This window comes from Corvus brachyrhynchos, unplaced genomic scaffold, assembly GCF_000691975.1.
Source record: "Corvus brachyrhynchos isolate BGI_N302 unplaced genomic scaffold, ASM69197v1 scaffold427, whole genome shotgun sequence".
Taxonomy (NCBI): Eukaryota; Metazoa; Chordata; class Aves; order Passeriformes; family Corvidae; genus Corvus; species Corvus brachyrhynchos.
Window position 1 is genome coordinate 364,736 of NW_008239046.1, and position 25,867 is coordinate 390,602.

The 25,867-nt window shown below is 46.5% G+C and overlaps 1 protein-coding gene across 1 annotated transcript; it reads left to right on the top strand.

Annotated features, from left to right (window-relative positions):
* The first annotated feature begins 601 nt into the window (after positions 1–601).
* Positions 602–23,399, top strand: AHCY (adenosylhomocysteinase). The gene is made up of 9 exons (XM_008637481.2): positions 602–823; positions 3,450–3,525; positions 5,295–5,447; positions 10,003–10,115; positions 12,789–12,996; positions 13,809–13,896; positions 14,805–14,922; positions 19,250–19,444; positions 22,410–23,399. Exons 1-9 carry the CDS (start codon positions 689–691, stop codon positions 22,539–22,541), a joined length of 1,218 nt encoding a protein of 405 aa, XP_008635703.1. The 5' UTR covers positions 602–688; the 3' UTR covers positions 22,542–23,399.
* The last annotated feature ends 2,468 nt before the right edge of the window (positions 23,400–25,867 follow it).

The following is a 25,867-nucleotide window of genomic DNA, read 5'->3' on the forward strand; positions in this document are numbered from 1 at the left end:
GTCAGAAGCCTCTCTTGCTCATTTTTTGCTGGACTTTTCTGCTATAGATCCTTTTTACAAAGGTAGAAGCAGACGGGCAACTAAGGTAATTATGGTCACTTAAAATAATTTGTGTGTATCCAAGGACCTGCAGCTTTGCTGTGAGGAGGGGGAGCTGAGCTAGGCACTCAGCTCCTGGTGCACTCTTAGGGAGCATTCTGTGTGTGGGAAGCCACTGCCCTACAGCCACCCCCTCCCCACATGCAGGTCAATACTGTGGAAGTCAGTCCCTGTAGGAAGTGTTGGATGCTCGGGCAGTGTCTGTAAGAAGAGCTTAAGGCTGTGGCTTACTGAATTAATGAGCTTCAGGATATCTGTGCACTAGATCACAGTTGATTTATACCTTCTTGCAGTAGCATGCTTTTTGCAGAGGGGCTTGTAGGTTTGGTCTAAACTCATTTGAAAGCCTGTGAGGGAGGCTATTAAACCAGGGAGTAACTGGTTTAATAGGATGTATTTCCTGCAGCTCTGACTCCCAGCTGTTGCTGGGTGTTCAGTTCAGCTGTTGCAGCCAGTGCCTACCCACAAGTGTGTGAACAGATACCAAGGTCTCAGCTATTCAAACTCTGACACCTGTCCTGCTTCTCTTGCAGCTGACATCAGCCTTGCAGACTGGGGTCGCAAGGCCATTGAGATTGCGGAGAATGAGATGCCAGGGCTGATGAAGATGAGGGAGATGTACTCTGCATCCAAGCCCCTGAAAGGTGCCCGCATTGCTGGCTGCCTCCATATGACTGTGCAGACAGCAGTGCTCATAGAGACCCTCATCGTGCTGGGGGCTGAGGTAACGTGGCTCTGAGTTTCTCTCTCAGCTCTTGGGTAACTCTCTGCCAGGTCACTGCTCCTGCTTATGTAACACTGTACGGAATCCTGGCAAATGTCTGTACTCTTTGGAAGAGGCTGCAATCTCCACGTGGATGGATTATGTCTTCTCTCCTTGAGCAAGAAACTTGTTGCCTGCCCTGAGCAATTCTGGGGTGTGTGTGTTCCCTGTGGACAAGCTGCAGCTTTGAGTGCCTGTTGTGCCCTGTGTGCAGTGCCCTGGGCAGTGCCCACAGCTGCTCCCACATAGCCGGGCTGTGCTTGGACTTGCAATGCTGTGGCTGCTCGTGCTGCAGCTCTAGGGACTGCCTCCAGCACAGATTAGCCTGTATTAAGAACCCCACAATGCCCTGGTAAAGTCAGCAAAATCTAATGAAGCTTTCTGAGGGCTGTGCTGGCTTTTGAGCTGTGCAGGAAAACAACAGGGATGCAGTGTGGCTCAGGGACCAAGGGCTGGCCAGTTACTCTCATCCATATTAAAGTCTGAGATACTTAGAAGCCAGTTACTGCCTTGTGTCCCATGCCTGACTGGCTGAATGAAGTCCAGACATCACAGCTGAGTGTTCAGGGCATGAGGAGAGCCAGGTATCTGAGCACAATCTGCATTGCTTGTGTGCAGAGCAGGGAGCTGGCTGGATTGTTAAGTATGTATATGATCTGAAGTTCCTTCTTCCTGCAGTTTAGCTGCCTGAATTCAGGCTGCCCAGAGGTGCCCTATATGGGAGCTCTCTCTGGGAACAGTTAAGAACTGAGCAGTGTCATGCTGATTGAAAGGCACTGGGAGAAGGGGAAGTTTTCCTCTGTAGCAGTGAAGGCATTTCCTCAAAAAGAGGAGGAGGTAGGTGTGGACAGTGTGCCAGCTCAGCCTGGGCAAGGTACATGCTGCTGTGCAGGCGCTCCCCACCCTGTTCAGAGCTGTCCTGTGGCTGCAAATGGTGCAGTGCTGAAGGAGAGCTTTGATGTGGAGGTCCAGTCCTGGCTTTGTTCCAGCCACTCTATGTGGAACTCTTGTCCGTCCACAGGATTTACAGGAAACCAGTAGCCATTGAAATTTGGGAAGCTCCTTGCTGCTCCTGTTGGTTGCTGTATCCCAGTATGGCTGGCTTAGGAGGCAGCTGTGTGATTATTTAACATTGCCAAGCTGCTTTAAGCTGAGCACAACCCCATCTGAGTCATTCAGGGAGGTACCTGCAGAGACTTGGTTCCTCTAAGAATGTTGTGGTTGTAGCTTTGAAGGCGTGTGCTGCTGTGTTAACTCCTTGTCTGATGCCTGTGGATTAGTTGAGGCTTTAATTTGAGTTTTGATTCAGCCCTGGTTCATCTGTTCTGTCAGAACTTTGGTGCCAAGGAGGGAGGAATGAAACCCATGAAATCATATCCCATGTAATGAGAATGTAGCTCACTGCAGCACAGCAACGTTAGTGTCCCTTTTTTGGCTGGGATAACAAGGATAGAGTAAATGCTCTGTGCTTCAGAGTGTAAGTTCTAAATTTGTAACAAAAACCAATCCTTCCCATAACCAGTGATGTAAATACTAGGGTCTGAGCCCATCAGGTGTGCCAGTTAATCTAGGTTCTATGTCACTATGACAAATCTCTATCAAGTCTGAAGTGTAAACAATATATAGGTATTCTGTGTACTTTGAATGTCATGACACCTTTTGATGTCATCTGTACTGGTATGGGAGAAACTTGAAAAAACCCAGGTGAGGAGGTACAGCTTTAGGTTATGGATTCTGTTTTCCTGTGCTCCTTCCAGGTGTGTTTTCATGACAAGTGTTGGTTGTGTAGGCTGCTTCCAACTGCAGCCCTTACTTCAAAATGTCACTTATTGATCAAGTGGGATGAGTATCTGAAAGCAGGCTGGATGGTTGTGCCTTGTTGCCCTCTCTCCTCAAGCTCTTTAACCAGTGAATATGCAAATAGCTGCCAGTCAGCCCTGTGGGGAGCAGAGGGTATGTGGCTGTGATGTGGTGCTGTGAGCTGCAGTAGGTGTGCAGATCCTTTTCAGTGCAACTCAGCAACATGCTGTTGCTTTTCTAGGTGCCTGAACCTAGTTATGAAATCTGAGGAAAACACTTAGCTCAGCTGGAAAAGCTTCCATGACTGGAGCACAGAGTGGGAGGTGGGTGAGCATAATCTTAGAGAATGCCTGGATTGAGTGTAATGTTTCAGCTGCATTTCTGACTCTTGTGAGTGCCAGCAGGTGTGTTGCTGCATGTCCATACCTTCAGTAGACACTTGCTATGGGGCTGTTCTGAAAAATCTGACCTTTATTTGACCAAAACTTCCCAAACCCATGCTGTTGGGCACCCCTGAAGATCTGGAGTATGCTCTGGCTGTCGGGGAGAAGTGCTTGTGAGATGGCTGAATATATGGCACAGCTAAAGCTCATTCACCTTCTCTCCATGTGACATTATTTTCCCTTAGTCAGACACCCAGTTTTCAACTTATCTTTGCAGAGCTACTGAAAAACGCAGGAATCTGCACTCATTTCTTTCTGCTCTTGTTCCCTTTTTAACTCCCGTGTTTGGTAGAGAGTGTCTGATATCTCAGAATTTTGTTCAGCAAACAAAACTTGTTTTCCAGGTACAATGGTCAAGCTGCAACATTTTCTCCACACAGGACCACGCTGCAGCTGCTATTGCAAAAGCTGGTATCCCTGGTAAGTTTTCCATGTTCTGGTTTGGCTCTGAGTTGGGCTGTACTGCCTGTTCCTGCTAAATCAAACTGTGTACACATTAAGCTCTTCTGAACAAGCTTGAGGATGGAAACAGCCCATCAGAAGCAGTGATTGTTACAAACCAGGACATTTGATTCAGACTGTATTGCATCAGCCTGTGCACAGGTCTCCCAGCAAAGGCTGCTGTTGAGCTCTGTGTTACCCAGCTCATCAGCGCTGGGTGATTAAATGGAGTGGTGTATAGGTGTGTGTAGCTGGAGGTGTTTGGTGCTTTCCAGCAAGCTCTGTGCTAAATAGGGGTTGGGAAAGGCAAGGGAACTGCCATGTGCCCTGTCACAGTGGCAGGATCAATACCCAAGATATTTTTAGGCTAGAACTAGCCCAGCTGTGTTCCTGCCTGATATCCCTTAAGTGCTGTATCAGGATTGCTGCTGTCTCGTTACTGTCACCTTCCAACAAGCAGCAATTCCTCCCAGATCAGTAGAAATACCTGAAACTGTCTGCTGTGTAACTCAGCTTAAGGAAATGCAATCCTCAGTGCTGGAAACTGCATTACCTGAGCCCAGCTGCTGGCAGATGCTAAATCTGATTTCTGGCAGCCTGGTTCTTTGCTTTGGGAGGGGTCTCTCATTTCTATTACAATTAACTATTGCCACAAGTCTTTCCTCCTCTGTGGCACATTCTAAGGCAGCAATGTGATCCCTTCATCAGCTCCTTTGGCACTACCAGCTTCAGGCATTGCCTCTGGCGTGGGATGTCAAAGAGCCATGTGCGATTTTTTAGATGTTGAGTTGTCTTCCTCACTGCTTTCAACACCCAAAACTCAACTGAAGAGCCGTTTACAGGTTGAGTGTTTGTCAAAGTGTTTGACCTTTGTCCTTGGTATCCTCATTTTTGGAACTTGCTCTCTTTGTTAATATTGTACTTCTCATACTAAATTTATGAGATCTCAGAGGAATGCTGGTCCTTTGGCTTCAATATGAGATCCTGACACACTTTCCTTTAGAATAGGTAATTGCATGATTGGCTCTTCATGGCTCAAGGTTAGTTTTCTGTATAAACAGTGAAAACGTGACAATTTAGCCAAATGCTGGAGTGTGTAAATAATGTGCCCACTATGTGTTTGAGTGGCTGACTACCTCTGAGGATTGAGTATATCATGAAGACAGTACAGATGCCTGGAAAGACACAAATCCTGGTGACTGCAACATGCCAGTGGTGGCAGCCTGTTGCTGGGGCTGTACTGACATAGAAATACACCCTAGTTAGAGCAGTTAAGGCACCTCAGCTTGGATTTTAGTGCTGGGCTAGAGATTAGAATTTAAACTCAGTTGCTGAAGAGTTTATATTCTGCTGCTTAGCTCATGCTGAAGTCTGGTCCCTCTTATCTGCTGTGCTAGAAAATGCTGTAGTTGTGTTTTCATTTGTCTGTATCAATATGTCTAGTGGCTGTTTCTAATGAGTGGGGTGTTGCGGATGTGAGTCTGCTTTAGTTTGCTTTGTCTTCTCCTTTTTAACATGGAAGAAGAATGAGAGCAATGAAGTCTCAACATTTTGACCATGTTTGTGTCTTGGAACAGTGATTATTCTGAGGTCTGTTTTTCAGTGCAAATGTCTTTGCTTGCCTGCAGGCACAGATAATCATCTGTCTGTCAGCTGCTACTGGGAGCTGCTGATGAAATCTTCCTTCGGCTGCTTCACTACATGCTGAGTAAGAAACTGGCTAATGGTGTGCGTTTGTTCCCATGCAGTGTTTGCCTGGAAAGGGGAGACAGATGAGGAATACTTGTGGTGCATCGAGCAGACCCTGTACTTCAAGGATGGGCAGCCCCTCAACATGATTCTGGATGATGGTGGAGATCTTACCAACCTAGTTCATACCAAATACCCACAGCTGCTGAAAGGTGACTCATGTTTTATTTTCACAGGCACAGTTCTGCTTAGGGGACTATTTGGGGGGATGTTTTCTGCAGGAATTCCCTGCTGGTGTAAAAAAGGGTGGGGGATGAGGGACAGGCATGTGCAAACAGGCTGTGAGAATTCCTTACAGTTCAAGACCAGAATCTGATACCTGGAGGAGCTGTTTCCACCTCTGCTCTGTAGCCCATAAGCTGCAGTGTCCTGTCATGGCCATCCTTTACTGTGCCCATTACCTGAGAATGACCACTGCTGTCATGCCAAAAGCTTCCTGGAAGTGGGCTGTGTTCTAGAACTGCTCAGTGTCTGCTTGCAGTTAACGATTTTCCATTAATGCGTTTCTTACCCATCTTCTTAGTGCAGTTCTGAATGAAGTCATGACCACCTGTAGCCTTCCTTGGAAAAGGAACAGTTTTCTACCTTAAATACTCATTCTGTTTGTCAGTGAAGATGCTGATGGGAGTGAGGGTTGGCACTCTTGCTTTGATTTGCCTTCAGTGCAAGTTAGTAAAACTGATCGGTGTGGTGTTGCTAGCCTGTGTTTATGTAAAAGATTTATGTGAAGGGAATTTGGCATGACCAGGCTGATCTGTGCCTGGTGAGTATGACAGACTCTTCTTAGCCCTGCCAGTGTCCATCAGCTCTGCTGCAGCAAGATGTGGGTGCCCAGGGTTGTTAAAGGGCACGTTTAGTTTGGGATGTGAAGGAAATTGGAAGGTAATACAGTGGGGTGTGGTGGCGCTTTCATAGAGGTGCGGTAGCTGTAGAAGCCTGCTGGATCAGCTCTCCTCTGACTCGTGCTCTGCTTTAGTAGGAAGATAGGAGGAAAAAATCTGAAGGTGGCAGGTGGTGAGTGGGGCTGTGTGAGGGGAGTCTGGGGCTCTGCTCCTCATCCATGTGTTGCTGCAGGTAGGAGCACCAGGAAGAGGGAAACGCTCTGTGACAGGCTTCACTTTGTCCTTCGTCCTCAGCCTGATGTCACTCATAATCCAACACTCAACATCTTTGCGTTATTTAAACTGTAATGAAAGGTTTTCATTGGTCTTTGCTCAGCCTCTCTTCCATCAAAGGTCTTGTGCTTCCTGGGTTGCCTCTGTGTGATGTTCATGACCTCTTGCTTTTCCCATGTTTGATGCCAAGAAATACCTCAATTGGTCATCCCTCTTTGTCTTCCTTGTGTTTTCAGAGGCCAAAGAAAGTATTTTCCATGTTCATTCTCTGTTTTCCAGGGTTGTTTCCCTGCCGTGCACACCTTGGTTAGTGTCCTTGTTCCCAGGGTCTTTGAGCTGAGCCCCTTTCACTTCCAGCCCTCCTGTTGTCCTTATTTCTCCTCTCCAGCCCTTTCCACCCTCTTGCTTGTCTTGTGCTCCTGGTGTGGGAGGGACTGGCATAATACAGTGCAGTAGGACAATGGCTCTTGCACTGTCTCGTGTCTTGGCATCCATCTGTAGTCTGCCTCTGAAAAACATCCCTACTGCCTGGATCTGCTTCCTAAATTCATAGGAATGGCTCTTCCTCTGGAGTTTTAAAGAGTCCAGGGAGGATGCAATACCTGTCAACTTTTCCCTTCCCAAAATGTGTGGCTGTCTGCACTGGCTGTAGTTGAAAACCTCCTTGCAGCAGTTCAGTAAATTAAGACCAATCTCTGCAGAGGGGAGCAAACTTGATTTGTTTTACTTTCCAGTCCCTTGCTCCTTGGAAACAGCAAAACTTCCAGAATGGACCCACAGAGTAGAGTCTTGATCTCATTTATCTGAGCTTTGTGCTTAGCCCTTTGCTTATATGAAGCAGTGTAGTATCCAGTTTTGGTATCTTATAGCTAACAGAGGCTAATATATCCTAAGGGCTTGTGGGGGTATCTGACCTCTGTGGAGGTGGAACAAGAGTGACATTGGCAGAGCATGCACAGTGTGTGGATTGTGAGCACAGGAGACATTTTGGCATGAGGCAGCTGAAAGTGCCAAATTCAATTTGACAATTAAGGGCTGGAATAAGTTTTCTGGGCTAATTTTAGAGGGAATTGTCTTCCATGCTTCAGCTGCTTCTAAATTAAATAGTTCAGTCCTAGTGTGCAGCTAACAGTTGAAAGTAGGATTCCTTCAATTAGGAGATGGGTTAAATATGTGTGTGGAACTGTTCGGTAAGCTTCCCCTCTCCTGAAGTATGCCTGCAGTTAGAGGGCAGAATGGCCTTTGTACTGTTGGCTTATTCTATTAAGCCAAATGCCCTTAATACCAAGATAAATAAAAGTAGGAAGGGGGAAAATGAGAACTGACCAAAGGGGAAAGGCATCTGTGCAAGGGAGCTCTCTGGCATCCGTGCCAAAGACCTGTGTGGAGAAGATTGGCTTGTTTGTGATTTCATTCATCAGATTTGCTCATTGCTCAGGTCAGAAATATGGGGGAGCAAAGCAGGTCTGAGAGTTTAGCAGGGCTGTCTCAGTTTAATTCAACCTTGTCCTTGCTGCAGGCCCTTCTCTGCTCCCCAGTCACTCAGGCATTGACCATGAGTGGTGTAGGCAGCACTTGGGGCAGCTGCAGAGTGGTTTAGACCAGCTGTAGATGGCACCTGGAGCAGTGTTCGGGTGCCTCCAGGGAGGGGAAGTTGTTGGCATACAGGATGTGAGGTCTGCTTAGTGCCGTGGAAGGATAATCTGTTAACCTCAGGACTGTCATCTTTAGAGCCTTTGAAGGATGAGGACTGTCTCCTGCTTGACAGATACACCAGAAGAGAGAGAGGGCAGGTTTGAACTGGACGTTCCTGCTGCAACCTCCAAAAGCTTTCCTTCACAAGGGGATGACTATCCTTGATCCAGGCAGTTGCTCTGGAAACTGATGCTTTTTGGAGACTGTCTACAGATCCTCCGTTTCGCTGTGCATGAGGCTGCACTGTGAACTTTAAACTGTCCTCTCCCCTCCTAGCAAGCCCTAAATATGCCAAAGCCTCAATGCATTCCCTCAGCAGGTGACCATCAGGGGAGTGGGGCTACGGAGGACTCTGTGGTGAGACACAAGTGATGGGGATCAGTCAGCCTAATCATAGAATCACAGAATGGTTTGCTTTGGGAGGGACCTTTTAAAGGCCATCTAGTCCAACCTGCCTGCAATGGGCAGGACACCTTCAACTCGGGTTGCTCAGAGCCCCTTGAATGTTCCCAGGAATGGGACATGCAGCACTTGTCAGGGCAGCCTATGCCACCCTCATTGTAAAAAAAAAAAAAAAAAAAGCTGCCTTATAGCTAGTCTGAATCACCCTCTTTCAGTTTAAAACCATCCCCCCTTGTCCTGTTGCAACAGGCCATGCTAAAAACAATGTGTCCCCATCTTATAAGCCCCCTTCAAGTACAGAAAGGCTGCAGTGAGCTCTCTCTGGAGCCCTCTGTTCTCCAGGTTAATCAAGTTCTTCTAATGCTGTTGGTCCAATTTCCTTTATGTGCCACAGAGTGGTCTGGGGAGCAACAGAAGGGTCTCATGGCTCAGTCTCAGGCTTTACCTGGGCTTGGACTAGCTCACACTGGGTTTTTTGAGCAGTGAGGACAGGTTTGGACTGGACTTGGCATCTGTGGGTGAGCAGTGCCCTGAGAGCCAGGAGGGCCCACCGTGTCCTGGGGGCATTGGGCGCAGTGTTGCTGGCCAGGCCAGGGAGTGGATTGTTCTGCTCTGCTCTGGGCTGGGGCAGCTTCACCTTGCATATTGTGTGTGGTTTTGGTCACTGCAATATAAGAACGATATTAAACTGTTAGAGAGTGTCCAAAGGAGATCATGAGGATCATGAAGGGCCTTGAGGGAACGCCATATGAGGAGTGGCTTGAGGGCACTTGGTCTGTTCAGCTGGAGGAGACTGAGGGGAGAGCTCATTGAGTTACAACTTCCTCGTGAGGGGAAGAGAAGGGGAAGACACTGATCTCTGCTCTGTGACCAGTGACAAGACTCAGGGAACAGCTGGAGCTGTGCCAGGGGAGGGTCAGGCTGGGTATCAGGGAAAGAAAGGTTCTTCCCCCAGAGGGTGCTGGGCACTGCCCAGGCTCCCCAGGGAATGGGCACGGCCCCGAGGCTGCCAGAGCTCCAGGAGCGTTTGGACAGCGCTGCCAGGGATGCCCAGGGTGGGGTTGTTGGGGTGTCTGTGCAGGGCCAGGAAGCGTCGGGCGCCGCGGTGGGCGCGGGGGGCGGTGCCGCCGCTTGTGCCGGAGCTGCTCCGGCCCCGGGCACCGATCCTGGCACCGATCCTGGCACCGATCCTGTCCCGCTGGGCAAACCAACCCCGAGGGGCTGCGGCAAAGCACCTGCCTACCTTCCCCCAGGAGCTGGGCTGCTACAGCCTGCTAGGGAATCCGGGCGTACAGCACCAGAGGGTGCAGAGGTGTGTGGCTCTGAAGCGCATCCTCTGGTGTTTCTGCAGTTGTTTGAGGGTTTTTATCTCTTCCTTGCTCTCTGCCAAGGGTTTGCTTAACTTAAGCCTCTAGGAGTTGCTCCCAGCACCTGGACATCCTGGTTTGCACAGCACTGACTCCAGCTAAGGTGAATCCTTTTACTCTCCCCACAGGAATTAGAGGTATTTCAGAAGAGACAACCACTGGGGTTCACAACCTGTACAAGATGAAGGCCAACGGGACCCTGAAAGTTCCAGCTATCAATGTGAATGACTCTGTCACCAAGGTAATACAGAACGAGCCCTTCTGCATTTTTCTGCTCTCTGACCAGCTTGGTGTTGGGATGTTGTCATTCCCGTGAAAGTATTCCTTCTCTTGCTGAGCTTCTCCTGATCTGGGTTGGAACAGAGATTTCCACCATAGCCTTAAAGTGAGCCCTTGATGTCTCTAATGGGACATGCCATTGTAAATACCCTGCTGTCAGGACCTCGAGAGCTTTTTGTATGTAAGAATGTACATTCTTCTGCTATTTAATAATAAAGGTGAAAACACCTTTGGAGGTCATGGCTGCGGAGGCACAGTCAGTACCTGTGGCAAGGAGCCTGTCCTCATTCTGAGCAGCTTAAAGCCCCCCAGTACGTGTCAGGTAGCAGCTGGAAAAGCGATCGTGACTTGCATGAGCTTGTGCTGGTTAGGGTTGTTTGGTCAGCCTGTGGTTGATCTCTGTGAGCAGCAGTTGCAAAGGAGAGGGCAGGAGGGAGATATTTATCCCTTGCTTAGCTTTGGTACTGCTGCCGAGATAAACCCTGGTGAATTGAGGATGAAGTGAAATGATGTTTAAAGGGTGCTCGTGCTTTTTGGCTGCAGATGAATTATAGTGGGAATTAAAGGTATACTAAAGGTTTATGTATCTTGGTGTTTTTTAAATCTAATTACTGAATCTATTTCAAGTTCCCATGCAAACATAATCCTGGTGGGTTGGCAGTTCTCCTGTTTGGCCTGCCTGTTCTGCAGTTTGCTGTCTCCTTTTTGCTCACTAAGATGTACCTGACACTTACTTCATAGGTAGTGGGCTGGAATCCAGTTCATGTTAGAAGAAGTTTATTCCTTTACATCCTTTTCACCCAGATTTGTGCCTCTTGCATAATAATTATTAATACTGTTTAGTAGATTTGGAAGTTCAGATGTTTCTAACAAAGCCTCTTGAAGGGATTTGGGATCCTAGTGCCAAACAAGTGCTTGTTTTCAAGTACTGTTTGGTATTTATACAGTACAAGATTTGCACTAACCACAGTTAGAGATCTCTGGGAAAATGTGCAACTGAGCTGACAAATTCTGCTCTCCTAGTCTGATATTTCCACTTGGTGCCAGGTTCCTGTGCTGACATTTGGGGAGAGGAGGCAGGTACAGCAGCCAGTTCTGTTCTTCCCTTCTGCCACTTGAGTGTATTTTGGGTGGGACAGATGTCTGCATCCAGCACTCTGCTCTCTTGCCTGCATGGGAATACACAGACACCTGGAAGGCTTTGATTGCAGTTGGGGGATTTGGTGATGGGGAATCAAATCTGATGATGCTGCTTTCCTCCATGCTGCAAGGAAAATCTGCAGGACTAGGAAAGAAGGATACCAACTGGCACTAGCTTTAGAATTTGAAGGATTGGTAACACAATTTTCTGAAATATTAATGGCAGATATGCCTCTGATAATGTTTATAGGCACTGAGTCAGAACTTCTGGATCTGAGGTATAATTTGTTACACTTTGGCCAATTTCTGCCATGGGCAATTTATCCCATTTCTATTCATACTTAAAAGAACTGCAGGTGTTGTGGGTGCACCTTCCACTAGACCAGGTTGCTGCTTCTGGGAATTTAATCTTAAGATTACCAGTAGCAGACAGCGCTGTGTTAAGTGAAAGCAAGAAGAATTGCTGCCCTAAGGCTGTAGAAAGCTAGCACAGACTTTGAGACCAGAATTTTGCTGTGAACAGTGAATTCTTCTCCTTGGAGAGCACAGCAGAACATTAGTAGCGAGCCAAACTTTAAAAAAATTCTTGGGCTCTGTAACTCCCCAAATAATCAAATCTGTTTGTCCCTCTTCCTGGTCAAAACAAAAGGTCCAAGGAGAAGAAGGCATATTAGAAAAACCAGTACAGCAAGGTGTGTTTCTGAGTTTAGGAAGGTGTTCAAGGACTGAAGTAATATTTAATGTCTGACTTAGCTGGGCAGTTTTGATTTGAGAATCTGGCTGTTAATGTCATGTGATAATGTTACAGTAGGAGGATGTTGTGTGATGGGGCATTAGGAGATGAAAGCCAGGGGTTCCTGGTTGCAGTGACCACTATTGTGAGTGGCTGCTTGCTGGATTTTTCCAAATCTGAGCAATAGTGAGGTCTTGACAGTGTTAGGGTAGCTCTTCATGGAGGAAGAAATTCCCATGGGGGAATTTTGATCTTCTGGGTCTGCTGGAACCAGTTTCTCCTGATTGATGTGGGCAGCTTGCTACTCTGCAGGCTGGACATGTCTTGCAAAGATAAGATGATGTGCTGCTGGTGTGTTTTGCCTTCCTGTGGCACTTGGTTCAGTTATTATCTGATAACCAGCAGCAGGGAACTCATGAACATCTAGTTTAGAAACTCAGACCTGCATTGGTGTGAAAGGCACTTGATAAATTTAGGTTACTGCTAACAAGTTTTTAACAAGTCCAACCCCTGGTCAGTAGACACAATGAAATTTATGAAATGCTTCTCACCACGTTGAAGCCTGTGTCTGATATAACTCCCTAGACTAAAACTGGATAAATAGAAACCTCAAACCAAGTTCTCTAATTCCTGTCCCTCATGGTGATTAAAGTATTTAGGTGACTCTCGTAGTACTTGCACATAAGTCCATCTTCTTTCTCTAAGGAAATTTCACTTGAGTGGCTTTCCTCTATTCTGAAACTGCTCCCTTTCCTTCCTCAGAGCAAGTTTGATAACCTTTATGGCTGCAGAGAGTCCCTCATCGATGGCATCAAGCGTGCCACAGATGTCATGATTGCTGGGAAGGTGGCAGTGGTGGCAGGATATGGGGACGTGGGCAAGGGCTGCGCCCAGGCCCTGCGGAGCTTTGGAGCCAGAGTCATCATCACCGAAATCGATCCGATCAACGCGCTCCAGGCAGCCATGGAAGGTGGGAGCTGAAGCAGAGCAGGAATTCAGGCATCTGACAGGGTCTCTGCACATGCAGTGTAGAGCAATAAATGAGATCTGGCCAAGAAAGGTTCAGTGGGTTTCAGCCCTGTGCCTGCTGAGGTACAGTTGAATCCAGTTTAACTGTAGGAATCCCTTCCTTGCAGTAAGGGAAGGAGTTGGTTACTAGAGGCTTTGAAGATGTATTTGGAGTCAAGGATTCAGAGACCAACCATAGTGTGGGGTAAGGCTGAGGGAGTGTCCTCAAGTTGTGCAGTTCTAACCTCCAGCATGGGATAAGACTTCACTGGAATTAAAACAGTAAAAAATGCCAGGCCTTATGTTTGGTAGGTTTTTTTTGGAGAACCAATGCCATGCTCTCTCTTTTTCCAGCTGAGCTCAGGGCATGCTCTGGAGCTGTGCTCCTTCTCTTCTGTGGGTGCCTCATGTAACTGTGCTTCTTGGTACCAGTTTATTCCATTTCTGTTCATACCTGACAAGAATTGCAGGTGTGGTGGGGGCACTTTTGCAAATTCAACCCCCTGAATCCAGTCTGAGTCCTGTGCCAGACTATACCTCTGGACATTGAATGCATAGATCCGCAGATTTGGAAAGGATGAGGGATGAATGGGTTTTGTGCATTGTTGGTGTTCAGCAAGACCAGTATCCCACTACCTTGCATCATCCCTAGGCCAGGTGTAAGCAAAAACATTTGACTCATTCTCTCTCGGTACTTTTCTACTTCTAGTATTGTGTCCCACTTGTTAATAAATGTTGGTGGTTGTGTAGAAAAGTAACCTTTTCTCTTTTTAGGGTACGAAGTTACAACCATGGAGGAGGCCTGCAAAGAGGGCAACATCTTTGTCACCACCACTGGCTGCACTGACATTGTGCAGGGCAGGTATGGCTTTAGTGAAAAAGCAGCCAGTTGCTTTAGTGAAAGCATACCTGTACAGCCAGGTTTCTTTTTTTAAATACAACCATAACCCGTCAGCAGTACGGTGAGGGTTAGCACACAGTGATCTCTGGATGTCAGAATTTAGCATGAATTTAGTGAGAAATTAAGCCTTTGGTCTTTCAGTTTTGTTGGATGTTGCCAGATTGCAGTTGTTCCTGGCTTATGGAATGTAATGATGGAGAAACAAAAGCTGCAGAGGGATAAATTGACTTTTGGAGAATGAGGGCTTCAGGGTTGAATTCTGTGTTAGGCCAAACAAATGTGAACAGAAGAGGAGGCAGGTAAAGGTTGAAAGTGATTGCATCTGTGGATGCATATAGCAGCTGAAACCAGCCTGTTCTCAATGAGCTGCCCTGCAGTGCTTGGTTACTGGTGCTTAGATCTCAGTTTATAGCCCCAGCTGCACACTAACTCCTTCCTTTCTTTGCCATTGACTGTACATGTTGTAATAGAAGATCAGATTAGGTGGGAGGAGATCAGGCCATTAATGTCTAGAGATGTAAATCTGCTGGGAACTTCAAAGTCATGAAGAAAATGATTTCTTCTCTGTAAGAAGGAGAATAACTGCATTTGTTTTGACCAATTGAACAAAATTTTATTACTTTCTATATTGGGGAAAAGTACTTTCTCTCCAGTAAGCTCTTATATCCTTGGGAAATGTCCTTCCCTGGAAGCTTGGAAGTCTTTTCCAGTAGACTTCTCATGCCTGGAGGGGTTACCAGCCCCTCACACCTTGTGAGAGTCAGTGCAGTTACTGAGCTGGGCACTTGTCAGGGCTGTGGATTGGAGCATCTGCTGAGGGAGAAAACTCTGTGGATTAACTTTTGGTACAACTTTTTTTTCTTTTGCAGGCACTTTGAGCAGATGAAGGATGATGCCATAGTGTGTAATATTGGCCATTTTGATGTGGAAGTTGATGCCAAGTGGCTGAATGACAATGCAGTGGAGGCAGTGAATGTCAAACCTCAGGTGAGGCAGCCTTTGCACAGGCTCTCCTGCTGGAAAAAAGCAGTAGCTACTCAGTGTCCATTTCTAGAAAGGAGATTTTCTCTTCAGGTTCTTTGGTGTTTCTAGCTTTGTTGGAAGCCACTGTTGCTCTGGTCAGAATGCAGATTCTGCTTACCTGGAACAAGTTGCGCATGATATTCTTGGGTTGGCATCAAAGCAGTTGTTTCCAGCCAGTGCCCAAGTCCCTCAGGGTGACCTCTGGTGCCTGGTATGGATACATTTTTCTCCATGTGTTCCCTCTTCCTTGAGAGATAGGAGCTCACCCTTAGTACTGGTTGTGTAGACAATTAATTGCATCAAGTCCATTCCTTATGGGAAGTCAGCTTTGATGTTTGGGGCATGGGCAAGAGGGTATGCAAGTGTGCTTGCTTTGATAGCCCTGAGCTGAAAACAGTGCCAGATTTCAGCTGCAGAAAGCAAGTTAGATGAGGAATACAGAGCAGACCATTAGAGACTCCGTAAAACTTAAGAGCAGAGCCCATAGATTGCCTGGTGCCTGGTCTGAATTTCCTCTTGTGAAGCTGTTTGCTCATGTACTGCTCAGCAGCAGAACAGTTGTGGTCCTGAGGGAATGTCAATGGAAGGTCTTTTGGGATTCTGCCAAGGTTTGAAAAAATTCACACCTCTTTGTTTTCAAAGTGTGGTGTGTTGTTTTAGTCTACTCTGAGATTGAAACCTCAGGAAAGCCTATCTGGAGCTCTGCCAAACTTGGGTTTCTCTTCCATACTTGGTGGCTTCATTTTAGAAACCTGTGTGGGCAGACCAGGCAGGATGTTTTATCCTTGCTCAGATTGCACGTCCACCATGCATTTGCTTTAAGCTGTGCCTGTAGCTACACAAGGAAAATCAGAATCTGAAAACTGCAGCTTTTCAACTGTCTTAAAGCAGAGGAACAAAACTGAACTAGATCAAAACCGTTTTGTGGCACCAGCATTGAAGGAGAACATCACATAAATCGAACCAAACTTTACCTGACTTGGTGTGGCACTTCTGGCTATCTTTGAAGAGGGAGTGTTCTTGCTGATAGCAGGATTCTGGGGCAGGTTTTGTACTTTTTAATAACACCACACCCAAACATAACTCTCAGAGCTCCATCTGTCCTTCCAGTTTTCATAACTCCCCTGTGGCTATTGGTCACCCACATCAAAGTCTTACTAAGCAGTTGTGAGGGGTAAGTTGGGACACTTTGCATGGCCTTAACCAGGTCTGAAGTTTTACCCTCAAGTTCTCACTATGTTCAGGTTCGTTCTTGCCCATGGCTGTAGTGGAGCTGCCTGTGCTCAGCAGCTCTTGTCCTAGAGGAGCCCACAGGTACCTGCCTGCTTTCTGGTAGCTCAGGTTGTTTTAAAACTAAACCTTGAACTGCTTGAAGAGTAAACACTGTTGAATGTTCAATTGGGTGTTAATATGGCACCACACAAACTACCTGCACAGAGGCAGTAAATTCCTTTTTGTATGCTTTGCTTTGAGGAGCCAGTCTGGCATTGATGAGAGTGCAGTAAGGTGCAGTGTAGTCCCAGGTGTGAAAACTGTAACAAGTTTCTGGTATAAAAAAAAAAATTAAATTACCTTTTGAAAAGAATGGAATTGGGGTCAGGGTTGTCCATATGGATTAATGCTGAAGAAATCTAATGTTCTGAATATTCCAATTTTTACTAAAACCTGGCAGCTGCTTTTCTGTGTACTGAACCAGAGAGGGGAATATAATATCAAGAGCAAAAATCCCTGACTTTCTATGAAGACATCTGTCTCTTGATGAGAGGATTAATGTCAGAGCTGAGGGTTGTTACCTTCAGCTGGAGGTACACAGTAATTGAGACCATGTCCAGCATGGAAGTTTCAGTACCAGTGCTGGGCAGATGTAAGAGATATTTAATACTTCAGTAAGAAAAACATCTTAGTGTGCCATTCTGGCTCATGTGATGCATTCAGAGGACAGTTAAGGAGGAAGTAGGCTTATTACTGAAAAGCTGGCAGGTTGGTTTTGCTCTGGGTTTGCACCGCAGCCCTGCTCAGCTGGGTTTGGGTATCAGAGACTGACCTGCAGCACAAACTCAACTCGAGAGGGGAAGGGAAGGTCAAGGTCAATGAACTTCAGCTCATAAATAAATTATTCCCATATAGTGTGCAGGGAAGTGCAAAGCAGGCAGAAAGTCCAGAGCCAGGTAAATTCCAATGGGAAAAAGGAGGAGGCATTTGTCTGTGTGTGGAAAGGAGCTTATTGCTTGGGTAACTTGAATTCTACTTCTGGAGCAATTTCCTGAGCTTATGAATGAGCCTGTTTATCTGTCTGTATATGAGATGTGTTTCCACAGTACTGACTTAAGCCTCTGCTGGTACCACTACTACTTTGTATTTATTTTTGTGCATTAATTTTACATTTTCTATGTTCCCTTGTGCATTGAATGACCCTGTTAGCACAGGTTGCTGAAGGTGTGGGGTTCTGTGCACAAGCCAGGAGCTGTCCAGGGGCAAGTTGTGTGGCTGTTATATAAGGATATAAGATTTTGACACCTAAACTGCCCAATTCAGACTTCAAAACTGAAATGCTACTTTAACTGCTCAGCTATCTTTTAGTAGTTCAATCTGTAAATGTAATGTTTGTTGTAAGTAATACTGTAGCTGTTCTTGGGATTTTTCATGTTCTGCTTCCCATCTGGTTCCTTCTTTGTTTTGTTGCTTCCTCCCATAATCTCCTGATGGCCCATACGGTGTTTTTTGGGTAGATGGAGCATGTCACTGGTGGTCCACCATGGAGAATTTGCATCCAAAATGATAGCTGCAGCTGCTCAGTGGGGATTGTTCTCACCCCACCTGAGTGCTGAGTGCTTTTGGGCAGGAGAAAGCAAGACTGCTTTAGGGCTGCCCTTTGAGGTGGTTACTGCCTGCATGTGTTGTGCTGAAATCACAATCTGTCATGTGATCTCAAGAAGCAGAAAATGGTGCTGTGATTGAAGCATAGCTGAGGCAGGCAGGTGGAGGCACAGACCTGCTCTGAAGGCAAAATACCTGTTAAAGAAAAAATGGTTTGGATGGGTTTGCTCTTGACATCTCTGCTAAAGTCCTGCACAAGGATGTTTTTTCAGAAGATGGTATTGTTACACTTAAAGCCTCATCCCATGTGGCTTTTAACTTACAGGCCAAAACTTTAAGAACAAAATTGAAAATGATGCATTTTACTTAATATTAAATAACTTCTGGCTTCTAAAGTTTAAATACAGCTGTGGAGAGGGACCCTTTTAGGTCTGTCACAGTTGCTGTTCTGTGCTAGCAGAAGATAAATGCTCTGAAGCATTAGGTTTTGTTAAAGTGTGTTGCTGATTGTGTTTTAAGTATTTCCAAACTGCTCTGCTCCCAAATGCCTGGTATGACATGAGCAATAAATATCAGTTAATACTGAATATTCTTGTGACTTGTGGGCCATATTGGTGTTTCATTAATTGGTTTAATATTGTAACCTCCTCCAGGGTAAAGGCAGGGCAGAGAGGAGCTAGTGAGAGGTGGAAAGGAGAAGCAGGGTTGAGTTTTACATTGCAGGAGTCCAGTTTGGCCCAGGTAGTTGGGGCACATGCTAAGTGACATTATCTCCTGAGCTATGTGGGACAGTGACATTATCTATCTCCTGAGCTGTGTGGGACTCTTAGAGCTGAGGACCTGTCTCCTTAGCCCATTTGAGCCTGGATTCTGTATGCAAAGTCCTGCTCTCCCTGGCGTAGCTCAGGGAGGATCTTATGTGTGGTCCCCCAAGAGCAAAGGAGGGTACACCAGGAGCCAGGACAGCTTTTTATTGAATGTATTGGCCTTGCAGAGGTGGGACCAATTCCGGGGGACCTCCAGCACCTGAGGGCTCTGGCTGTTATGCTGTGTTAGATGCCAAGGCTCTGAACTGCTGCATGCAGAGCTGTTCCCTCTTCCCTGTCTCCCCACACCAGTTGTGACCACTGGGCATAGATGAACTGGGGTTTACTGCAAGCAGCATGTTCCCACCACAGCTGGCTGGGACTGCACGCACGTGGAAAAGCCAGGAGAATTGGGGAGCTGGTTAAATAAATTGGGGAGCTGGTTAAATAAATTGGGGAGCTGGTTAAATACGAAGCAGATGCCAAGATGGGTGTGCTGTGAAGCGCAGGGTTGCTGCAAGCTTTGCAAACACTGGCTGGGATTGAGGGAGGGGTCTCTGGTACAATTAAAGTGCTGCAGTGCTGGATTGCTGAGAGGGAGGGAGGCCCCCCAAGCCCCCCAGGTTCGCCCTGTGCCTGACGTGGCTGTGGCACCGCTGCTCCCACAGGTGGATCGCTACACCCTGCGCAATGGCCGCCACATCATCCTGCTGGCCGAGGGCCGCCTGGTCAACCTGGGCTGTGCCATGGGCCACCCCAGCTTCGTCATGAGCAACTCCTTCACCAACCAGGTGCTGGCACAGATCGAGCTCTGGACCCACAGTGACAAATACGCCGTGGGGGTCCACTTCCTGCCGAAGAAGGTGAGTGACAGCCACGCAAAGGTGCTGCTAAGGAAGCCAACTTCAGGCGTGGCTTTGTTTGGGCTTGAACTCATTTCCTGATGAAGGTTTTTGTTGCAAAGTGGTTCTGTCCTTCAGAGGATGTTTGGCTTTGGATGTGCTGGGTATGGATGAGCTGTTCTTTTGTGTGCAAAACTGGGACTTGCCTGTCCTGTGATAGAACATCCAGGCACTTTTTGACTTCTCTAAGGTGCTGGGAAGCCCTGTGCTGCCTCAGGGTAGTTGGAAAGCTTCTCCCCATCAGCTTGTTCCTTCCACAAGCTTGTCCAACAGCAAAATGTAGTGGGCAGAGTTGAAGCTGGAGTGAAACTGAATCCCTTTTACTGTGGGTGGTAAGAGTCCTGATCCCATTTGCACCTGAGAGAGGGTTATCACAATCTGGTTCTAGTAACTTCACAAAGTATAAATGACAGATTTCCTTGGATTTCCCTTTAAATTTATCTCTGCATTCTTTGTTCTTGGAAAAGTCTGGATCGTGTCACAGCTTGCAAATTCCTTTTAGAAAACTAACCTGGTTTTAATTTTTCAAAACAAGACTGAGAATTTGAGATGGCTCATGGAAAAAGATGCTGGAGTTAAATCACACTGCCTTTGGAACTCACTGCCAGGTGTGAGAGCAAGTGTGAAAATACTTTCCATTTAGGAAGTAGAATGTGTATGTAATGAGGTGTTTTCTGAAAGACTTAAGTTTCCAAACTCATCAGTTAAGGATCAAGCAAAGCATACCAGAAATGCAGTGTAGGAGTTGATCAGGAAACTGCCGCATAATTGTCTTCAAAGGAACAGTCTTGTTGACAGTTCTTGTGAAAATGATAGCCCAGTGTTGTTGATTAAATGTGGTTTCATCCTCTCACTGAATAACAATTTTTAGTAAGCATACTTGAACTGGAAATGAAAAGTAATGCCCAGAGCAGTTAAACGTGAAGTTGCCTGTTAGGGGAGCATATGGCAGTGATCTCAGGTTCATCCACTGTGACAAAACACTCTTGACTCTGTGCCTCCCAGCAGGCTTGATTCAAAGAATAAAGCAGTCTCCTTCTCAGAACCAACAAAGAACTTTCTCTGATAATGTTCTGGGCTAGTGCCTTTCCTTGTTCTGTGCAATTGCTTTGAGGTCCAAATGTAAAACTTACCAATTACCAAGTACCTTACACAGAACTTTCTTTGACTGCAGGAATATTGCTTTGCTCAACCATTACAAACGAGCACACATTTCTGCAATGTGTATTCCTGGAAATCTATGAAAACTCTTATCTCTGTGTTCTTGACACCAAATATGTCCTGCCCGCTCAGCTTTGATTTTAAGATGAGAATGTCTGCTTACCTTCATCTAAATTTGTGTGTCTCTTATATCTAAGTCTTGAAGTCCCCAAGCTGTCCCAAGCAGCTTTGAAACAACTGATCCCTGCTGCAGTCTGAAAACCTTGTCAGGGACTCAGTTCCTTTTTAAGTGGGTGCAATCTTGTCTTAAATTCACTGGTAATACACATATGAGAGCTTTGTCTGTCAGTCTAATCAACAAGATATGAATCCAATTTCTGACCCTCCTTTATTTGTTTCATGGTATCCAGACAGGATGTACTAGGCTTAAATACTTGTTTCCCTTCGAAACACAGGCGTTCCCTTAGGTTTTCTTTCTTTCATGGTTTACCTGACTCTTTGGTGGATTTCATTGTTCACTTCCACATTATTCAACCATTTCCTCTTAGGTTTCTAATTTTCTCTTGTCACCTTTGGCTCTGCTGGTTCCCAAGAGATGCTGGCAGTTCTGCAGTGGTTACTGTGAGCAGGCTGAGCTGCAGTGAGTTACACTCTGTGCACATGGAGCTTTTTACCTGGTTCATGGGATTACTTCAGAGTAGTGGCTTTGTTACCACAGTCCCTTGGAGGGGGAGATCCAGGACTAGTTTTTGAATCATTTAGGCCCTGCTGGTTCCCACAAGCTGCAGGTTTGGCCCTTGACTGTTTAGTTGATTTACTGCCCTTCAGTTATATTGCAGCCTTTCATGTCTACTTAACTAATGTGAGGGAAATATTGCCAGTCTTTGCTATGTTGCTGGGATTTAGACTTACTTTGTATCTGTTTCTGTAGCTATGATTGCCTGTTTTTTGCAGGAATTACAAATGGTCAAACTTGTCCTTGATGCCTGCTTGTGCTGTCCTTTCTACCTCTGAATATCCCCTGTGCCTGTACATCCCCCTCTGACACAGCAGCTCATTCACCATCCTCCTGTTTCTTCTGTACCAAGCTCCTGGAGCTCCTTAACTGCCTTCTAACTTTATACATTCTCCCGTTTCTTGAGTTTATACACCTGCCTGACACCTCTGAGATAGAGACATTATATCAACCTTTCTGAGCTTGTGTCCTACAGCCCACCTTGGTTTTATTCTTCATGAAGACAGTGCCAGCAGATACAAGTAGTCTTGCTGAATTGGAGATTCTGGAATAAATTTCATTATTCATGTGCCCCTAACATGGGATATCTGGAAAGGACAGGAATTTTTTTCCAGTGTTAGGACTTGTAGGATGACAGTGCAATATGTCCAGGTGTCTTTGTAGTGGAAACTGGGGCTTAATCATCCTAGCAAACTGAATATTCTTATCTCTGAAGAGTTTGATCTCTGTTCTTTGCTTGCTGGATGGATGTGAATGTGTAAATGAGATAGAAATGGGTTTGATTGTATAAAATTTTGTCTCGCTTAAACTTAACTTGTCTTCCTCAAAAGCACAAGGCTCTTCCATCTGAGTGCAGGTCTGTGCTCAGACAGGTGAGGGATGTTGGCAGGAGCAAAGCTGTGTCAGTGTAAGTCCCCTTTGGGGCTGCTGTTGGTTTCCACATACTCATTTCTCCCTCTGGACTGTGATGTCCTGAACTAATAGGGCTCTGTTCTCTTAATATTCTTGTCTCAATGTTTTGTTTTCTAGCTGGATGAAGCTGTGGCTGCTGCTCATCTGGACAAGCTGAGTGTGAAGCTGACGAAGCTGAGTGACAAACAGGCCAAATACCTGGGTTTGTCCAGAGATGGGCCCTTCAAGCCAGACCACTACAGATACTGAGCAGGTGGCACTACCCAAAGACCAAAGTGCAGGGATACAACCTTCCAAAGCTCTTGTGTGTGCTGGGCTTCTGAGGACAAGCCTTTTGCCATTTTCCTCTCAGTGCTGCACAGCCCCTCCTCTTACCAGGGAACCTTCAGGGCCCTGTCAGTGGAAGAGGATCACTGACTCCTGGAATTAGAATTGGTTACTTAGCTATTGTCACAGTGAAAAGGATCCCATGCACCTTTTGTTGGTTTCTAATGCTCCAATAAGGGGAGCAGGACAGAAGGTGGCTAAATGAGAATGTGTAGTCTTGCCACACAAGTGGCTGACAGCTTTGAACAGGCTCACCAGTGAGGTGGGGAACGGTTTCTGCAGGGAGATGCTTTTGCCATGTCCTGCACCAATCAGGTGAATCCCATTAGGAGACTGGCAGTGCCAGGCCCCTTTCCACAACAGTGCCCTGGTAAAAGTGCATATTGTGAAACTGGAGGAAATAGGGGGGATGTGGGTTGCTTGGTCTCTGTGCTATAAAATCAACTTAGCCTCCTACCCAGAGATAAGAGCTGGAGTTTTTTCCTGGGTTAATTTACTCCATTGGTTTTGGTCTGAACAAAGACCCTTTTGTGCTTGTGCCATACCAGCTTGAGGAGGGGTGAGGCAAGAGAGACTTTTAGCAGCCTTACCAAGTGTGTTGTGAACAGCTGAGGAGCCACTGAGGGGATGGTTGGGTTTAGGGTCCTTGTTCAATCCTTTGCAGACACCAGCAGCACACTGCTACCCCCAACTTGATTTCTCCGAGTTGTCATGTCTGCTGTATCATGTTTGTCACTGATGACTTCAAGTGCTTTTATTAAAGATCTGACTGTGGCCTGATTTGTTTTGTGCAGTGAGATGTTTTGGGGTTTACCATGGGTTTGTTTACCTTTGTGTGATCCTTAAGCTACTGAAAATACTTAATGTACCCATGTGGGGTGTCCTCCAGGCAAAAGTCAGTGCTGGGGCAACTCTGCATCATGTGCTGGGGCTGGGAAAAGCTGCTCCTCAGGAAATACTTGAAGGGGCTGCATCTTACAGGAAAGTCACTCTGCCCATACAGAATTATCTCCATGTGTCATGGAAGGTCTCTCTTGCCACTGTCCTCTTCAGCCAGCATTGTACTGGAGACCACCTTTGTTTCTGGATGTAAGAAGATGAAAGGTTTGGAATGATGTTACAAAGTGCTTGAAGTTCTCAGATTTGTGCCCAAATCTCTGTGAGCGGTTGGAACAGATGGTGTGGAGTGTGAACTGTTGGAGGAGGAAACAAAAGAGATGAGTAAAGAAGGTGTTGCTGAGTGTAACTTTTTTCATGGTTTTGTTTTGCATTGGCCTCTAAAAAGCACCAATTTGAACTGAATTTGGGTCCCACAGAGGCACCAGAAATGATTCCATAATCAGTAATGGTGATTATCCTTTAAAGAGACATGCAGCAGCTGCAGTACACATCTAAATGTAGAGGATGGGCACCTTGTGCTTGTGGCATGGAGTAACCATGGTGGAAAATGGCACTGTGGTAGAACAAATGCAGTAGAAAAATAAGGACTAATTATTATTAAGTGTCCTTATTCCTTAGTTTCCACTACTTGGGCTTTGGCTTCTCAACCCATTTCACAGCTGAAATCTGCGGTGCTGAAGTGCAGGGCTGTAATTCTGCTCTTGGATCATGGGTGCCTGGAATTCAGTTAGGAGGGGCCACCTGGAGGTCTCTGGTTCATCCCTGTCCTCATACCAGGGCCCTGCTGAGATGACCTTGCCCAGGAGAGTTTCAGTTGTCTTGGGATAGATCACATCACCTCCTTAGGCTTCTCTCCCAGCATGTGACCACCCTTTGGTGAAAGTATTTTTCTGTACATTTAGCTGGAATTTCCTGTGCTGGCTGCTTCCTTTTATATCTCTGCACCTCTGGAAGGGGCTAGTTCCATCTTCACTACATTCATGATTCCATAGACAAATCAGGGAAGTGTCCAGATGCCAGCAGCATGACCAGGTCTGAAACATCTCATCTGCTTTGCAAGGCCCTGGGCCAGGGCACTAAAGTACCACTGTGAGAACAAGAACTGTCCAGTGACTTCCTAGCACAGCATTTGCATTAACTAAACTAATGAAAATCTGATTTGCTGCTGAAAATCCCCTAGTGTGAACAAGTGAGCAATGTGGGATTTTGATGGTTTGATTTGATAAAATGCAGAATTTATATCTGGAATATATTTATTAGGTCTTTATTTGCTGTTGTTGAAGAGGACTAGATCAAACTCAGGCCCTAATAAAACCACTGGCAGAATTTCTGTGCCTCCTTCCCAGTCCCTCCAGTGCCCTTGTGGTTTGGTCTGCAGCAGTGCTGTACCCAGTATCTGTCAGCAGAGTGGTTTGGGAACTGGAACTGCAACAGGAGCATGCTGAATCTTTTTGTTCAGCCTTTTTTTGTGCACTTCACATTCTCTAGGTACAGCTGTTCAGCCTCCGTGGGGTCATCTTAGACTGTGTTCTCACTGTAGTATGAGCTCTTTGAACTCTTTCTCAAAGGCAATTTTGAATAGTCTTTACAGTAAAATACACAGACTTCTCTTCCATTTCAGAAGCTTTCCAGGATGAATAGAAGACTTTGAAACCTGACCGTTGGTGTAGCAGCTGATTTCCTTTAAAAAACACATGGTGCTGTTTCATGTTGTTACTCCCTGCCGCTTTCTTAACATGTATACAATCCACATCACAGCACAAGTGTGCCCAGGTGGGCAAGGAGGCCAAGGGCACCTGCGCTGTCCCAGCACTGGTGTGTCCAGCAGGACCAGGGCAGTGACTGTCCCCTGTGCTGGGCACTGCTGAGGCCCCACCTCGAATCCTGGGGGCAGTGTTGGGCCCCTCACAAGAAAGACATTGAGGGGCTGGAGTGTGTCCAGGGAAGGGAATGGAGCTGGGAAGGGTCTGGAGCCCCAGGAGTGGCTGAGGGAGCTGGGAAAGGGGCTCAGGCTGGAGCAAGGGAGGCTCAGGGGGAACCTTGTGGCTCTGCACAACTCCCTGACAGGAGGGGGCAGCCAGGGGGGTTGGGCTCTGCTGCCAGGGAACAGGGACAGGAGGAGAGGGAATGGCCTCAAGTTGTACCAGGGGAGGGTCATGTTGGATATTGGGGAAAATTTCTTCATGGAAAGGGTGGCCAAGCATTGGCACAGCCTGACCAGGGCAATGGTGGAGTCCCCATCCCTGGAGGGATTCGAAAGCTGCATGGATGTGGCTCCTGGGGACAGGGGTTAGTGTTAAACTTGGAGGTTCTGGGGGAATGGTGGGATTCTATGGTCTTAAAGGTCT

What these genes read in the sequence shown, in the direction of transcription:
- AHCY (XM_008637481.2), top strand. Translation starts at nt 689, where the DNA reads ATGCCAGGGCTGATGAAGATGAGGGAGATGTACTCTGCATCCAAGCCC. An exon ending in GCTCCAGGCAGCCATGGAAG is followed by an intron (nt 12,997 to 13,808) that starts GTGGGAGCTGAA and finishes TTCTCTTTTTAG; the next exon opens with GGTACGAAGTTACAACCATG. An exon ending in TCCACTTCCTGCCGAAGAAG is followed by an intron (nt 19,445 to 22,409) that starts GTGAGTGACAGC and finishes TTTGTTTTCTAG; the next exon opens with CTGGATGAAGCTGTGGCTGC.